The 18,674-nt window shown below is 44.3% G+C and overlaps 1 protein-coding gene across 8 annotated transcripts in view; it reads right to left on the bottom strand.

The window, feature by feature from the left end:
• KDM2B (lysine demethylase 2B) overlaps positions 1–18,674 on the bottom strand; it is a 119,091-nt gene that overhangs the window by 29,265 nt on the left and 71,152 nt on the right. For all 8 annotated transcript variants that reach the window (XM_061603183.1, XM_061603184.1, XM_061603185.1 and 5 more), the window contains 2 exons: positions 17,242–17,693; positions 5,868–5,954 (listed from right to left, as the gene is read on the bottom strand). In XM_061603183.1, coding sequence (XP_061459167.1) covers positions 5,868–5,954; positions 17,242–17,693 — 539 coding nt within the window. The remainder of the gene's footprint in view (positions 1–5,867; positions 5,955–17,241; positions 17,694–18,674) is intronic.

Genomic DNA, 18,674 nt, shown 5'->3' with positions numbered 1-18,674 from the left:
TTTTTTCCAGAAAGCACATGATGAAGTTCAAAAGAGCCTGGTCTTGGAACACAAAAGCCCTTTTGCTTTAAACACACACACAGGCGGAGAGATACTCTCCCCTTGCCCATTTGGGTGCTTAATTCTTGGCAAGGGGCAGCAACGGCGGGGGCGGGGAAGCAGCCAGGCTGCTCTGATGTGGTTACATTGTCTCTGGCGGCGGCGGCGTCCTTCCCCTCCCTTGCACAGGGACACTCGGCATTCTTGCAAAGCCCCCTCCTCCTGAGCGCGGGCGGGGGGTGCTGGAAGGAAGGACTCCGCCCTCCTGCTGCAAACTTTGCCTTTAAAAACCAACCCCCCCCCGCGTTCCAAGCATGCACAAGGCGCTCCCCCCCCCGCCCCTCTGACCTGCTCTTGCTCGGAATCATAGTCTTCCTCGTCCGGGCTCACAGACATGGCCATCTCTCATGGTGGGCCCAGGCTGGAGCAGGCTGACACGGCTGGAGGAGCCGAGCCGAGTCGCGGCAAGGAGGCTCCTCTCTTGCTCGCTTTACGCATGGAGGGGGGGCAGGGGGAGGAGGAAGGGGAGAAGGCGCCTCATGCATATGCATGATGCCAAACCAGGAAGGGGCTGGCCTTAGCTCTCCTGGCCAATAGCAAGCCGGCAAAGCCGGGGCTCGGGTCGCACAAAGGGAGCCTCGCCATTGGCTGCAGGAACCAGAGAAGGAGCTGGTCGGGAGACGGTTGCCTCCGGCCTCTTCTCTTCTCTGGGCCACGGCGCCTGAAGGGTTAATGCAGCAACAACAGCAGCAGGCAGAGAAAGGGGCGCATCCTTTTTAAGCGGCGGTCGCTTCTGCATGAAGATGTCTAACCCCCCACCTACACACAAAACACCAAAGGGCCACCAAGATGTCACAGAGGAGGCAGTATGCTTTGCGCTCCTAACAGGAGGGGCGGCCAGGGCAGGTAAAGGCTGTCCTTAGTGGTGTCATAATTGTTTTTTCAAACCTGAGAGTGACAGCCCCACAGGGAGATGGATAACGGGGGTGGGGGGTGCAAGGAGCCTTTAAAATGAATTTGTTGAAGAGATTTATATCCCAATCTTGCGCCAAAAAGGAACAAAACCCAACCTGAACAAGCCTGGAAGAAAAAAAAAGTCTTATACAAGGTTTTATGAATGTTAGCCTTTTTAATATATATATTAAATTTACATGTAGTAGATGGGATTTGTTAGTACAAAAATATTTTATTGTTACATATGATTGTTTTATATAAAGTCTTATGAATGTTAGCTAATTATATATATATATAAAAATACATTTTAATACATTAGAAAAACCTACCACTAAGACTTGTATAGATAAGGAATTTTTTCAGTCATGCCCCATGACATAGCCGAAACTGACTTATTCCGAGATTTATATCCTCACCTTGTTCTTAAAAGCCCAAGGCAAGCTCACAGACAACAGCAAACACTTGCTGAAAACCAACAGGCTTAAGCAGGCAGTTAAGATGTCTTTGCAGTCGTTGATCTTGTATTTATAGTTTTTTTAATGGTTTTTATGATAGTTTTTATTCTTTGTGAAGTGCTTTGCTTTTTTTGAAATGGGGTATACAAATATTTTTATATATAAATAAATAAAATGAACAACAACAGCTAGGGCAGTAAGCTTCTTAATTATGGGAGCACTAGTAAAATATAAGCATATATAGTAACATATATAACAAGCTATCAAATAGCAGAATAAAAGACTAAAAACAGTGTTTATGTGCTGACCCCAAAGCCTTCCTATATGCTGCCCTTCCTCCAAAGAACTCGAGGCAGCACACATTTTTATGAAGTCTCCACCCCTCCCTTTATCCTCATAATAACCCTGTGAGGTAGGTTATGCTGAGAGACAGCATCCGACTCAAGGTCAGCCAGGGAGCTTCATGCTGGGTGGGGATTTGGACCTGGAGCTGCCTAGTCCTAGTTTGATCTTCTAACCACCACACCACAGAACCTGTTACTGAAGCAGTGACCAGATTCCCAAACAGCAAGGAACAGAAGAATTCTGTCATCACCTGCTGGGGGGCTCTTCTTGAGGTATCTGGCTGGCCTTGTTGGAAAGAATTGTGGAGAAGGTAGCCTTGCCTCACACACCCCCACATTTGCAGTGGCATTCCTACTAAAATACAAGGAAAACTGCCGAATATATTTGGACTACTTGTCAGCTCTGAAGGCAGAGGTTACTATTGGTCGATAATGAATGAGGGAATCAGCAGTCAGAATAGGGATGAGGGGTGGGGACACCATTTAAAATCCTTAGGTTTCTAGGGAAACCATTCTGCACAGAGACAAGAAAATGCAGCCTGAACACTGATCCTAAGCATATTCCCTCGGAAGGAAGTCTAAATTCCTGCATCTAAATTCCGGCGTCAAAGGGTTAGGAGCTGGAGCAGGATTTTTATCAAAACCCACTCTCCATCTTCAGAGCCATGTCATGGCTTGGGTATTTAGTTCTGCCAATTAACACCACCATCTTGCCCTACCTCTAAATATCCTTGAGGGACTTGGCTATTCATGGAGGTGAGGTCTATCCGTGGCTATTGACCATGGGGGTTATATACAACCTCCAAGTTCAAAGACAAGTCTCTGAATTTCCAGCTGCTGGGGAATAGAAGCTGGAGAGGCCTATTGCCCCCATGCCCTCCTTGTGGGTTTCTCAGAGGCATCTGATTGGCCACTGTGAGAACCAAAATACTGGACTAGATGGGCCTTTGTTCCAATCTTCTTATGCCCTACATCACATGCACTCTGGGATCTCATGCATCCCCCAATGCCTCCTGAAGCTGTTCCATTCTTCAACCCCATTAGAGTTCCTTCCTGTTCATTTCCTCATATTTCCTGGCTTCTTAAAACGTGTTTCCCATCTACATAGTTTCCAGAACAATTGAAAAGAACAGAATTTTACTTGATTAAAATAGTACATTAAAAAAAAAAAAATTCTGGGTATATAGTTTGGGGGAAGTAATCAAAGAAAAAATTGATAGATCTGTCTGCCATGTTTGGATATGGGTAGCACACTAAAGTCAGAAAGCAATCATCTTCACTTGCTCTTCAGAACATTAGATGTATCTGTACTAAAACACACACACACACACATCACCTCTGAATACATTTTCAGAGTAATCCCATCAAGTTCAGTGGGGCTTAATTCTGAGTAGATTTACAAAAAAATGGGAATTCTAAGCTGAGGTAGCCACAGTGAAAAGCAGGACTGAAACAAGATATTCTGGATCAGTTAACCCAGAACACTTTTGATGCTGGCTTCACCCATCACTGGCTCTGGCTCCACCCACTGTAGATTAACTTCAAGGGAATGTGGCCCATGTTTCAGTGTTTTTTGTTTCTTACAAACATTTTCCAACATAAAACCAATGTCACATTACAATAATTGATTTTGAGTTTCAGTGTTTCAAAATAAAGTATCATACAGAAGGAAATTGTAATTCAGTAATATGAGAACATTGGTCAGGGGTCCGATTACTTTTGCAAGGCACTGTAGATAGAGGTGATCCAGTGGACATAAACTTTCAAAAAGCTTTCAACAAGGTATCTCACCAAAGACTCCTGAGTAAGCTGAGTAAGTCATGGAATAAGAGGAGAGGTCCTCATGTGGATCAGGAATTGGTTAAGTAGCAGGAAGCAGAGAGAAGGAATAAATGGATAGTTCCCCCCCAATGGAGGGCTGTAGAAAGTGGAGTCCCCCAAGGATCGGTATTGGGACCTGTGCTTTTTAACTTGTTCCTAAACAACCTAGAATTAGGGGTGAGCAGTGAGGTGGCCAAGTTTGCTGGCGATACTAAATTGTTCAGGGCTGTTAAAACAAAAAGGGATTGCAAAGAGCTTCGAAAGGACCTCTCCAAACTGAGTGAATGGGAAGCAAAATGTCAAAAGCAATTCAGTGTAAACAAGTGTAAAGCTATGCATTTTAGAGCAAAAAATTTTTCATATGTACGCTCATGGGGTCTGAACTGGTGGTGAGTGACCAGGAACGAGGCCTTGGAGTCATAGTGGATAGCTCAATGAAGATGTCAACCCAGTGCACAGCAGCTGTGAAAAAGGCAAATTCCATGCTAGGGATTGTTAGGAAAGGTATTGAAAATAAAACATAATACTGTTGTATAAATGTATGGTTTGGCCACATTTGGAATACTGTGTACAATTCTGGTCACCTCGCCTCATAAAGGGTATTGCAGAGATGGAAAAGTTTCAGAAAAAGATAGTCAGAATGATCAAGGGGATGGACCAACTCCCCTATGCAGCATTTGGGGATTTTTAGTTTAGAGAAAAGGCAAGTCAGAGGTGACCTAATAGAATTATGCATGGCATGGAGAAAGTAGATACAGAAAAGATTTTCTCCCTCTCTCATAACACTAGAACTCATGGACATCCAACGAAGCTGAATGTTGGGACGATTCAGGACAGACAAAAGAAAGGACTTCTTTGCATAGCACATAGTTATGGAATAACTCGCTCCCACAAGAGGCAGTGCTGGCCACCAATTTGGATGGCTTTAAAGGGGAATTGGACAAATTCATGAAAGATAAGGCTACCAGTGGCTACTAGCCATGATGGCTGTGCTCTGCCACCATAGTCAGAGGCAGTATGCTTCTGAACACCCGTTGCCAGAAGGCACAGGAGGGGAGAGTGCTCTTGCACTTAGGTCCTGCTTGCGGGCTTCCCATGGGCCACTGGTTGGCCACTGTGAGAACAAGATGCTAGACTAGATGGGTCACTGGTCTGATCCAGCAGGCCCTTCTTATGTCTTAGCATTGATGAGTAAATGTGTGTCTGAACAGAGACAATGGTTTCCTGTCCAGCCCCAGGTGTTAATTTAACTCTAAGATGCTATAAAGATTGGGCTATCATCAATTACTACTGCTGTGTATTTTGCATACATCTGTACTCTAATTGAGTTGTCAGAGATTGTACTTTCTACATTTAATTGCCATGTGACTTCTACATTTTTTTCAGTACCTGCCAACTGAGCATTACACTTCATCCAAAGAACTGGATTTCACTCCATAAAAGATTTTGTCACAATAAAATCTGTAGCGGTACCATAAGGCTCTTTGTTGTTTTTGTTGCAACACACTCACATAATTACCCCTCTGGAAGCTGCTCCTTAAAGGAGGCACTCCTCCTCTGAGGGTGATGGGAGTTGTAGTTCAAACTATCTGGAAGGCACCAGGTTGGCAAAGGCTATCCTATTATAAACCAAGTCTGTCTCCATGTCTCTCCTCTTCCTGTGCTATCTCTCCAGTGTCAAATATTGGATTGCAAGCCCATAGGGGCAGGGATCGTTCCTCTTGTACTCCAGAAAATGCAAAGCTTTACAAATAAAGGTGGGAGGAACTGTTGCACAGAGACAGAGCGTATCCTTTGTGTGCCAAAAGAGCTGGGTTAAATCCAATTTAAAAAAGGGTCAGGTAGCAGTTGATGGGAAAGATCTCTGCTTGGGTTCCCTAGAGAGCTGCTGCCAGTCAGAGTAGACAATACTGGGCTACATGAACACATAGTCTGACATGAAACAAGAAGCTTCCTATGTTCCTATGTAAGTAGCAACAACAACTAAATAGAGAAAAACACCACATCAAACTAAGATACATAAATACTTTTGACTTTTGCTATGGAATGGTGATCTGGATGCCAACCTCAACCTGGACAGTAATGCCACATAAAAGCCAGCAATGCTGCCCAACTGCAAGGCTTGAGCAATTACTCAGACGAGACTATTGGCTGGCCAGCATCCTATCAAGAGCTCTCCACCAGCAACAAGGTTTGGAAGGAGAAATAAGCATGGAAATGGCTATTTGGGGCAAGTTCAACTCCAGCATCCTACCTTTGCATTTTTCTTAGGCCAGGATATGACAGGGATCCCAGAAATGGCAAGATTCTGGTCATCATCCGCATGTTCCTTCAAGATGTTCTGTTTCAAAAGGAAAACAGGTTAATTAACTAGAGGGCTGTTTGTATAACTTAGTAAAGAACAAAGACCTAAGGAAGGCGAATCAGAAAACTGTAGCCAGAAGGATAAACGTTCTCTTCAGCTTCCCAGTTTGGAAAGGAAGTTTCACCTTGCTATCCCCATTTCGTACATGAGAAGTGAAGATCAACCAGGAAGCTTTCAGAAATATGTATTTATTATTTATTATTTCAATTTATATACCGCCCTTAGCAAAATAGCTCTCAGACACAATGAATGCCTTATTAAAACTGAAGAAGCTGTTTTCTTTAAAATTGGAGAAATAGCCATTTTTAAACGGAACCATCATTCCCAGAAAAACATGGCCACCCACTTTTAAATTATCCAGACTGACAAGATTCCTTTTCTTCTGTTCTTGTGAACAAGTGTGCTCTCAGAAACATGCCTGATTGTCAGCTATACCACAAAGGAGGAAAACACAGCCTTTGGAGCTGGGGGGGGGGCTTCCTATGGGAGTCTCCTACACTTCAAAACTGTGAGGCCAGTATTTCTAAAAGAACTAAAATACTAAAAAGCCTAAACATGTGGACCTGTAAACCAGAGGTCACTATAAGATCACTGCATAATACATGGATAATTCAAATGGAAATTTATACTTCTTGAGCCCTGGATGTTGTGAAGAGAGGCCCTAGTGCAGGAATGGCTAACCGGTGACCCTCCAGCCTTTTCCAACCTTTGCGTCCCCAGATGTTGCTGGATTATGATTTCCATCATTCCTGACCACTGGTCATGCTGGCTGGGGTTTATGGGAGCAGGGATTTGTATCTAGGTCCAGGATCATTAACCACTGCAATTAGATACCATTCTATTCATGCAACATATGGATTCTAATGATATCTGTTATGTGTATGTATTGATTGGCACATGGATCATCAGCCACAGGTGGACTTAGATCCCAGGACTTTCAGAAAGCAGGCACTTTGCCTTGCTGCACTTTTCCCCACCGTGAGTGGTTCCTGCCATTTTCCATCCCTGTGTAATGTCCCTTTTGTGAGAGTAGACTTTGGCCAAGTCTACCCATGTAGTGGAATCAGGTGGTAAGAGTCCAGAGGTGGTAGAATACAGAACAATTTCAGACTACAAGTGTGGCAGGGAATACATTTTAAAAGCTCCCTTGCATTAAAAACCAACCCTTCCTACTAGCAAAGAGAGAGTCTGTAAGCTGGCATCTTTCTCCCTGATGTGTTAGCTTTCTGCTAGTAGGAAGAAAGTGAAATGCAGCAGGACGCTCAAAAATGGCAAATCTCCACCACTACCTGCAGCCTGAAATGGTACAGTTCACTCTGCCACCTCATTCTGCTTCAGATGGAATCCAGGCCTTTGCCTAACATACAGAGCATCTCCATCCACAGCCAACAGACTCTGTTCTTCATTTTATTTTGCTACAGTTCTTTGGCCCACAAGCTTCTCAGCTCTACTAGGGATGGTACTGCAGGGGTGGGCAACCTGTGGCCCTCCAGATGTTGTTGGACTCTGTGATGTTCCTGTAAGTTAGCGTCTGTAAATATGGTAAGTGTGGGTCTATTGGGTGATGTATGGTAATTGACTGAGAGAGAAAGGGGGAGTACATGGGTGAGAAGCTGAAGTGTGCTGGATGATGAGTGGCTGAGTGGCTGGCTGGCTGAAGGTATAAATGGAGGTTTGTGAGTGATTAAGGGGGAAGAGGGAGAGTTGGAGTCGGTTAGAGAGAGGTTGTTGAGTTGGTTGGCAGAGTTCTGAGGGAAGTTTGGATTGGATTTGGCTGATATTTAAAGAGGATATATATGAACAGAAACATAAAGAGTAACCATATATGAAACCATACGCTTGTGAAACATTCCTAAAGTAATCTTGTTATTTCCTGTTATTAGTAAATAAATACTTCTTTGGTTTACCAAAGGCCTGATCCTTGGCTGGGGAATGTACAGACCAGAAGGGAGGGCAAGGTAATTACCAAGGCTGAACAGAAACAGTACCTAATGGTGGCAGCGGTGAAGGGAGGAATAGTAACAAGTCAAGTATCCAGAGCAACCCAGAGTTGTATGCTTGTATATAAAGATACAAGGGGGTTGGGAACAGCATAAGCACGCAGTCACAAAAGTAACCAGCTAGAGAGAGACTCAGGCAAAGTCTCTGGGAGTATTGGTCATAGGACGTGACTGGTGGTGCTGCCTAGCAGTGGGATCTAGTGAGATCTGTGCTAGAGCGGAGTGAGAAACCATATAAAGGACGGTCCTGACTGGTGGTGTCCCTGGTGGTGCCTAGTGAAAGGCAGTAGCCACAAGCAGGTGGGAACCTGACAGGGAGAACCAGGGAAGGTCGTCACATGTGGTGGCTGTAGCGGTGGGATACGAACAAGAGAGGATACGAACAAAAACAGAGGTCAGATACGAACAAAAAGAGAGTCCCTAAACAGTGGTGTGACTGTAAAGGAATAACAAATAAATAATAATAATAATAAATAATAATAAAATTTTATTTCTAGGCCGCCTATCTGGCCGAATTAATGGCCACTCTAGGCGGCGTACATAGACTAAAATATAACATAGAGTAAAATATAACATATAATACAAAACAACAATAAGTATACTCAATCCAAACCTACCTCCATCATACAAAAATTTAAACTAAATTAGACAGAGGTCTCGAATGCCAGCCTAAAAAACCATGTTTTCAGTTCTTGGCGGAAGCCTGTCGGGAGGGGGCATGGTGGAGATCATAAAGATTACTTGTGAGTGAGTGGCAAAGAGTGAGTGAGCTCCGAGAAACATGGCTGAGTTCATGAAGATGAAAAGAGAGGAGCTGGTGGAAAAATGTATAATGTACCATTTACCTCATGAGGGTAAAGGGGTGGATGAATTGATAGCGGCATTAATAACATATACGACAATCCAAACCAAAGAACCTGCAAGAGAGGAGACCCCAGAAGGGTGCTCAAGTAATCCTGCCTATATAGAGTATTTAAGAGAGAAGTTAAGATGGGAACGTGAGGAAAAAGATAAGGACAGAGAGATTGCAATGGTGAAAGTGAGAATGGAGGCGGAAAGATTTAAAATGGAAGTGGAGGAAAAAGAAAAGCAGTGAATGTTAGAGACTGAAAGGATGAGAATGGATGCTGAGATACAAGTGGAAAGATTAAAATTGGATAGAGAGAAATTTCACTCTGAGGAGACAAGGAAAGAGAAAGATGGAGAAAAAATAAAAATTACTCCAAAGGACTTTGCTGTCTATGAGCCTGGTCAAGATCCTCAAATTTACCTCACAACGTTTGAAAAGGCAGCTCAGATGTGGGGGCTACCTGAAGATAAATACATGCAGTATTGATCAAATCTAATTAAAGGGGAATTGGCTGAAGTGTATCAGTACTTCCCCTCAGACAGGCCAGTAACATATGCGGAATTCAAAGAAGCAGTGTTTAAAAGATTCAGACTGGGGCCTGATTATTTTAGAAAGCCTTTCAGAAACTGCCAGATACAGACAGGGAGGTCTTTCGTGGAGCTGGGGGCAAAACTGATGGACATATTTGGGAAATGGCTGACAAGTGCAAAAGCCCAGTCTGTGGAAGAGGTAAAAAACCTCATGATATTGGATCAGTTGTACCATCAATTGCTGCCCGAAATTAGGTTGCTGGTGAAAGATCGTGCCCCTAAATCTGTAACAGAAGCAGCGGAGCTAGCAGATCATTTTGCCTCAAACAGATCTGGGTGGATGGCAAAACCACTAAGAGATTTTAAAGCTAGACCAAATAACAATGGCAGAAAAGATGTGGCACCACAGAGAGTAAACCCTCAAATAAAATCAGAAGGGCACAAAACACCTCAGTTTGGGTCTGTGTTCCCTAAAACAGAGGAGAAAATCTGTTACCGATGTGGGAAGCCAGGCCATCTGCGTTTTCAATGTGAGAGTGTAAACCCCCTCAGTAATCCTGTTCAAGGAAGGACAGTAAAGAGTGAACTGAGAGAGGGAGAACCGAAAAAGATACAATTCTGTCAAATAAGCTGGTCAAAGGTCCAAGATTTGGACTCAAGCTTGAGAGAAGAAGTGTGTGTGCAAGGGGAAAATTATTGGGCTTTGTTAGATACTGGGGCTGCTCAGACCCTACTGAGGCCAGAAATTTTACCTCAGGAAAAGCTGGTAATCCAAGGGGTAAGAGGCGAACCAGAAAGCATTCCCATGGCCCTAATAAAACTAAAATGGAGGGGAAAGGAGGAGACGTACAAAGTGGGTATCAATGCTCAGCAAGAAGAACCTGTGATTCTGGGCAGAGATATTATGGGGGCAGGAGGAAAAATTTATGTGGTGACTAGACAACAACTTGGCAAAGCAGCAGAAGCCATTTTGTCAGAGGCTAAAGAAAACAGGGTGGAACCTGTGATTGAGCCTGAGGTTGCCATAACAACTGTTAGTATGCCTAGAATGAATGAAACAGTGTTACAAATGGGGTCTGACACAGAGACACAGGAGTTCAGGGAGGAGCTGAAACGTGATAGCAGTTTGAATGTAATGAAGGGAAAAGCCCTCCAAAGCAGAATTCCCTTTACAGAAACTCTGAGGGATCAAACTGTGTGGGAGAATGGTGTGCTGTACAGGCTGAGGTTGCCTAATGAATGGAAGAACCACTGTGAACATGTGGGGAAAAGTGGGGGGAAATCAAAAGCTCTACTAAGATTTCCTATTCCATTTGTGTGCTATGTTGTGAAAGAAACCTCACCCATTTGGTACTTTTATGGGGGGAAGGACTTTGGAAGTGCACAACCTACATCTTTGGTTAAAAACTGTATTAGTCTTCAGAGTTTTCCTTCTCATACATCCACGAGGCATGGGTGTAATACATCCTGTGGGGAAAGAGGAAGGAACCCAGATTTCTTGATGGAAATACAATTAAGCAGGGTGAGATTCAAGCCTGAAGTATATCCATCTGGCGAATCAGAATGTGGGGTCAACTTGTTAAAGCAACCAGTTTCTTGTCAAGTGGTTGTGGTTCAAGATCTTGAGAACAGAGATAGTTTGAATACATCTCAGATAAATAAATTTCTATACCTTCACTGTAGTAAAGAAATGTTCAGAAAGGCACATTCTAAAATGTTGACAGTCAAAGCATTGCAGGTGTGTCCTGAGTCGGGCAGATCACAAGAGTGTTGTTTACGAGTGTCATTAGTGCCACTTCGTTTCAATATTGATCTGGATACCCTGGGGTTCTTGAAGGATTTCTTCACTAGTCTGTCTACAGAAGTAAAAATCCTAATGACTCTAGATCATGGGGTTAAAAAGCTTCATGGTGCAGACATAACATGTACCTTACCCAAGCATCCCAGTAGTTTAAAGGAGCCAAGCCCGACTATTTCTTTCTCATTACACAAACGAGCGAGTCAGAATGAAAGAATGCTTGAGGAAATCAGGAAACAAGGGAGAGCATTTTTAGGTATGGCTGGTTTTAACAGAAAGTTTATAAAGGGGTTTGGTGAGATAGCAACCCCACTGCATGAGTTAACGCAGAAAAAGTGTGCTGAGTGTGTGAAGTGGGACGAACGGGGCCAAAAGGCTTTCGACCAACTGAAGCAAGTGCTGTGTCAGGGTCCGATATTGATAGTTCCGGACTTTGAACAACCGTTTGAACAATCAGATGCAACAGATGCATCTGATTTGGCTCTTGGAGTTGTGCTGATGCAAGAGCGAGAGGGCATCAAGCACCCCATTGCCTACTTAAGTCGCAAACTGTCGTCAAGGGAAAGAAACTACTCTTCGGTCCAGAAGGAGTGCCTAGCAGTCGTGTGGGGCCTCGGAAAGCTGAGACCCTACGTCTGGGGAAGGAGGTGCACGGTCATCACGGATCATCGCGCATTGCTGTGGCTGGACACTATGAAAAATAGCAACACCATGCTGCAAAGGTGGTCCTGGGCACTGCAGGAGTACCAGATAGACTTTGTTTACATCAAGTGAAAGGAGAACATGTTGGCAGATGGACTTTTGAGGCAGATGGCGGATACTACAATCAAGTGAGCAAGATGTAATTGGAAAAGGACACTTTACCCCAAAGTGATGGACACTTGTATATAAATGTGACGTATTAATCCTGGGTGCAGGAGAAATACTCTGCTGTTATTTAAGGGGGGGGGAATGTGATGTTCCTGTAAGTTAGCATCTGTAAATATGGTAAGTGCGGGTCTATTGGGTGATGAATGGTAATTGACTGAGAGAGAAAGGGGGAGTACATGGGTGAGAAGCTGAAGTGTGCTGGATGATGAGTGGCTGGCCGGCTGGCTGGCTGAAGGTATAAATGGAGGTTTGTGAGTGATGAGTGGGAGTCGGTTGGAAGGTGGGAGAGAGAGTCGGTTAGAGAGAGGTTGTTGAGTTGGTTGGCAGAGTTCTGAGGGAAGTTTGGATTGGATTTGGCTGATATTTAAAGAGGATATATATGAACAGAAACATAAAGAGTAACCATATATGAAACCATACGCTTGTGAAACATTCCTAAAGTAATCTTTAGTACGTCTATTGTACGTCGCCCAGAGTGTCCGTTCAGTCGGACAGATGGGCGTCTGCTAAATAAAATTTTATTATTATTATTATTATCTTGTTATTTCCCGTTATTAGTAAATAAATACTTCTTTTGTTTACCAAAGGCCTGATCCTTGGCTGGGGAACATACAGACCAGAAGGGAGGGCAAGGTAATTACCAAGGCTGAACAGAAGAGTATCTAACGGTGGCAGCGGTGAAGGGAGAAATAGTAACAAGTCAAGTATCCAGAGCAACCCAGAGTTGTATGCTTGTATATAAAGATACAAGGGGGTTGGGAACAGCATAAGCACGCAGTCACAAAAGTAACCAGCTAGAGAGAGACTCAGGCAAAGTCTCTGGGAGTATTGGTTATAGGACGTGACTGGTGGTGCTGCCTAGCAGTGGGATCTAGTGAGATCTGTGCTAGAGCGGAGTGAGAAACCATATAAAGGACGGTCCTGACTGGTGGTGTCCCTGGTGGTGCCTAGTGAAAGGCAGTAGCCACAAGCAGGTGGGAACCTGACAGGGAGAACCAGGGAAGGGCGTCACAGACTCCACCTCCTATCAGCCCCGGCCAGCATGGCCAATGGAGGCCCCCACAGGTTCCCTAGCCCTGCGTCACTGGCTCCACTCGCCATGTTCACCTGGCCGATCTGACTGCATTCTAGGAACAGAACCCAACCTCCCTCTCCAATTTTTTTTTTTAAAAGAACAATGATTTTCATTATAAGCGATTCTATAAAAACCGCAGCACTTTATAAGAGGCATTCCCTCCTGTGTGTGAGAAACAGTCTCTTCCAAGATGATGCCTGATGAGACACTTACTACATCATCTAAAAACAAAGTATGTATTTTCCTTTAGAAACAGCCTTCTCCAACCTGGTGCCCTCCAGATGTTTTGGGCTACAACACCTATCTGCCTAAGCTAGCACTCCAAAAAAAAAATCTGGAGGGCACAAGGTTAAGGAAGGCTGCTTTTAAACTATGGCTTTTCCTCACATGTAAATTTGTGCAGATTCTCATGAACTAACTAACTAATCAACTTAAACTCAAATGCTTAATAGACTTATAATTTCTTTAAATCAGGGAAGAGCCCTCTCTGGACTATAACAGTTTTTCGAGCCCTAAAATTCCTGGCAAAGTGTACTGTGCTTCACAAAAGCTTATGCTGTAATAAATGTGTTAAGCCTGTAAGGTGCCGTGCCATAAGACTCTTCGCTGGTTTTGCTGTAGAAGACTAACACACAGCTACCGCTCTGGAAATAATCCTTTTAAAAAAAATCATATCTTTATAAACACAGACTACAATCCTATATTCACTTTCTTGGGAGTAAGTCCTATAAAACACAGTGAGTACACATTGTGCTGATAGGAAATGAGGGAACGAATGGAGGCTGGGAGAGGATCGAACACAAAAAGCACACTGTGAGAATTCTACCCTCCCCACGCACACATCCACACACACAGCTTCATCTTTGCACTGCAGCAAGCAGCATTGATGTTCTTCAGGAAAAACAGGACATGGGCAATTAAACAGGCGAGAGACACTTTTTCATTTGGCAGAGCTAGTTTTCACAGACACAATCCACATTTTCTAGCCTTCAACATAAGTGGCTGCCATCAAAGCAAACAGAACTTAATCAACAGCATTTTAAAAAAATAGTTATGGTATTAACTTTTGTGAACTGCAGTCCACTTCATGCAAAAGGGGACTCTAGTCATCAACAAAAGTTTATCTCGTAAAAAATTTGTCGTTCTTTAAGGTGCCACCAGACTCTTTGCTCTTTCGGTTTCAACCGATTAACACATAGTTACCCCTCTGGAAATTGTTACAACTTAATCAGCTTCGTGCAATTCCTCCCCCTACCCGCCCATCATCAATGAAATGGGAAAATCCCTTTGACAGGAAGTCGTCCGTTTTCCTGAGTAACAAAACACAAAACCTCCATTTCCTACATGTATCTTTGAGTTTCTAAATCAAACTGAACATGTTTTAACAGCAACTGGTAGCAGTGCCTTGTTAAGTGCCCCGCTATTAAATTTAAATACGCAGGGTGGGAAGATGTGTTACAGTTCCATGAGAGGACTGTACCACGCACATGGGGGAAAATTGTTCATTGTGTAGTGCCCCCTCTCCTGGTAAAGACTCCATGCACAAGAACAGCCAATATATCTCAAGGAGGCAGTTTCCTTGTCCCCAACACAGAAGCGGGCTGGGACCCGTGTTGCAATTCACACTTTCCTGTCTCAAGCGCTGACATCAGCAGTGGTGGGCAAGGCTAACACAACACCATCCTAATGCCTTCTCCCCCCCCCCGAAATCTCTCATCAAAGCTCCTTTTCTGTGAAGCCTTTGCTATAAACCCTTAATTCTCATCCTCTGCTAGAAGTATGGTTAAATACAGGTAACTGAAAGCAACACCTTCCCCTGTTAGCCCCCAGTTTCATCTCCCCACTCCTGCTGGCTCCTTCATATGGAATATGAGACCGTAAGCTCTTTGGAGCAGGGGCTCATCTTCTTTTTATTACTCAGCAAAGTGCCATACATGCTGATGGCAATATACGGCCCCTGCGTTATTACCAGTTATACAGCTAACTGAGATGAGAAAAGGCTACTGACCCAACAACGCTTACAATTTCTGTGTGCAGGGAAATTCCAACTGGCGGGAACATTCAAAGTAGCAGTGCTGCTGCCTCACCTTGTGAGAGATTTGAGGCAGTGCCGTTTCAGCAGTTCAAAACTAAGTGACTCTGCTCAGGCTCCTTTTACCTGGAACTTGTTCCACAAATACCTAGGGTCAGTGATTGGAAGCTGCGACTCTCCAAATGTTGCTGGACTACAACTCCCCATCAACCCTGACCGTTGGCTGTGCTGACTAAGGCCACAGCCTCCTCATCCCCTGACCTATACCACCACCTCTCAAAACTTACCTCTAGAGAACGTAAGAAGAGCTTGCTGGATCAGGCCAATGGCCCATCTAGCCCAGCAACCTGTTCTCACAGTGGCCAACCAGATGCCCATGGGAAGCCCATAAGCAGGACCTGAGCGCAAGAGCACCCTCTCCTCTCCTACTGTTTCCAGCAAACAGTATTCAGAAGCAAACTGCCTCCAACTGTGGAGGGCAGAGGATTGCAATCGTGGCAAGTAGCCATTGATTATTATCTAAAAATTATCTAAAATTTATTAGACGCCTATCTGGCAGGTAGAATCCTGTCACTCTAGACGCACTCTAGCCTTATCTCCCATGTATTTGTCTAATCCTCTTCTAAAGCCATCCAAAGTTGGTGGCTTTCGCTACCTCTTGTGGAAGTGAATTCCATGGTTTAGCTATGTGCTGCGTGAAGGAACTTTTTGTCTTTCCTGAAGGAGAAAAACTGTTTCCTATCCATTTTCTCCATAATATTACATTTCTACCATGTCACCTCTTACTTACCTTTTCTCTAAACTAAAAAGCCCCAAATGCTGTAACCTTTCCTCATAGAGGAGCCAACTCCATCCTCTTGATCATTTTGATTGTCCTATTCCGAACCTTTTCCAACTCTACAATATCCTTTTTGAGGTGACCAAAACTGTGACGCTACTGCCTTAACCCTTCAATCCTTACCCAAAACTGAAGTGAAGCCTAATGAATTGTAACTGATCTGTTCCCTTGGCTTACCTCATTCTACCTCTACCAGTTATCTCATCTGATCACCTGTGGGGAGTAAGAATTACTTCCAGGCAAACAGCCAGGCAATAGAACCTTTTGGTAAATTGAAGGAGGGTCAGTTCTCTCCCCACCCCACCCTTCTTACATTTATATCCCACCTTTCTTCTGTCATGGAACCCAAGGTGATGATACATATGGTTCCACGGCCATCATTGCAACATAGGTTAGTGATGCAGAAGTGGGCAGGCTACTACCAGTTCTGTGGGCTCATAACTTTTGCAGATCAATTTCCAAGGCTGTTAATAAATCTCCTAATACCCACGACTTGCATCCATGCACACGTGGCCTTAAAAAGCGAAAACCCTAGATTTATATAGTATTTGCCAGGCTCTGTAACTGATGGAGAACCAAGCCAAGTCCAAAGCAGATCTGCCATCTCTAGCCAGAGGCTTTGAGGATGCCACTTGGGGGAAAGGAGTCCCAAAGGGTTGTCTCCCCCTTAGGCCATACGCCCAGAGACTTCCCCTCCTGTCATCATTCAGTTACTTTTAATGTGCTTTGGATCCTGGTTTTTGGCCTATGTGAGAAAGAATTGAAGAGGGAGCCAAAATATTGGCAACTCTCAAACCCTACAACTGAATTGCTCCATTTGTAAGCATGTTAGCAAATGAGGCTCACTCCATTCTTTCCCAGAAAGCCTCCATCCACCAGAGAGAGATGGACTAGAAAGCAGAGCAAAAAACTCTGGGATACCTGTGACTCCACTGAAGATCATCCTCCATTTGGGGAGCTGTTGCTTCTGAATGTAGAAGTCAGAAAGAGAGGTCCTCCCTACAGTTCTGCTACAGCCCTTCCCTTCTGTCTCTGAGAAGCAAGCTAGTCACTCTCCTCTGCTCAGCTTTATAGAATTCTGGGATTATCGTCACATGACTATACTGAACACATTCCTCCTCCCTGTGGGTGTTCCCTGTAAGGCATGTGTGAATGTGAAGCATACAGAATTTGGGCCCTGTTCTCCAGAGTGACTCCCAACTCCAGGCACTTTGGACTGACGTTCACATTACACAGCTAAAATCACCTTAGAAGCAAAATATCTACACACCTTCATATCCTCCAACAGAGCCTGAGGATCCTCTATGCCTTCAGGAATGCACTTCTTATTCTCCGGAAGGGATTCAAGTTTTTCAACAAGGGCTTTCAAACCCTTTAGTTCAAACTCTGTCAGGTGAGTCCATTTGGCTGAAACCTCTGTAGCTGGGGACCCCGTGGGTGTTTTAGGATATTCCGCCGGCGTCGACTTTACACTTTCGTCTGACTCGTTGGACAAAGTCCTTTTGAGGTACCGAGTGGCTGAGAATTTCTGTTTCCTTCCTGAAGCCTCCTTCCCTTCTGAATGTGTGCTGTTTGGAGAAGAGGATCCATCAGCCAAGGTCTTGGGGATTTTTCCCAGATTGTCATCCTTTTCCTCCTGGGTGTGAACATCACACAGTTCTTCATCCATGTCTATCCAGGAATCTGACGAAAAGCTATCTAGGCTGCGTTTCCTTGTTGTATCTAGAAGACAGAAGAATTTTAAAAAAACTGACAGTAGGGCTCAGGCACACCTGCACAGGACACTGGCATCCCAAAGCCCATAGCCAAGGACAGCCCCTACATACAGACTGACCATCACTAATGTGGTTGGTCTAGTTTTCTTCCTCCCATGCTATCTTTTTGTGTATCAGGAGGGATTGTTTTAAAAAAAAATTGAGAACATTGAGATATCTTTTCACGTGCACCAGTTGTGGTGGCAGCAGAGTTGATCAATGCACTGTTTGATTCCATCAACGAGCGCTGACGGGAGAGACCTGCCACACTGGAGGATGTCACTAGGTGGCAGTGAAGCCACAGCTCCTGAAGCTTGTGCAGCAGCGCCAAGCATGAGCTGATGACCTCATCAGTTTACATCTCATCTGGGTGGTGATAGCTATTCTCCAGACATGGTGCATGCATCTTGCAGACTTGGCCTATATCTGCCTCCTCCAGGAACTGTAACTCAGTGGTAAAGCACCTGCTTTCTATGCCACAGCTGCTTCAGATCCCTGGCATCTCTAGTAAAAAAGGATTTCAGGTAGCAGGTGATGGTAAAGACCTCTGCAGGTATCCCTAGAGAACCACTACCAGACAGAGTAGACAGATGGACAAACAGTTTGATCTGGTACCAGATAGCTTCCAATGTTCCACAGCTCAGTGATGCCTTCCAGTAACAGCAAGCCCACCCCCTGTGGCCAAGTAGCGCTCTCAGCTTCTCCCACAGACTACCACTGCCCTCCCCACTCTGCAACTGTGGCCCGACGTGTGCAGTCTATTAAAAGATCTTATCACTTAATCCTGCAGTGCATAAACAGGCTATGTGTTATGCAAATTAAGCGTAAGAAGTTGGGCGATTTATATAATTTATCCCAACTGCTGCAAAATGTATTTCCTTAGTGCAGAATTTAGAAGTATCTGCGCCCCAGCACTTGGATGGCAACCAAATCCTGCTGATTCCATGTG

The sequence above is a fragment of the Rhineura floridana genome, chromosome 19 (assembly GCF_030035675.1).
Source record: "Rhineura floridana isolate rRhiFlo1 chromosome 19, rRhiFlo1.hap2, whole genome shotgun sequence".
NCBI classification, from domain to species: Eukaryota; Metazoa; Chordata; class Lepidosauria; order Squamata; family Rhineuridae; genus Rhineura; species Rhineura floridana.
This window is presented reverse-complemented; position numbering and strand designations above follow the sequence as displayed.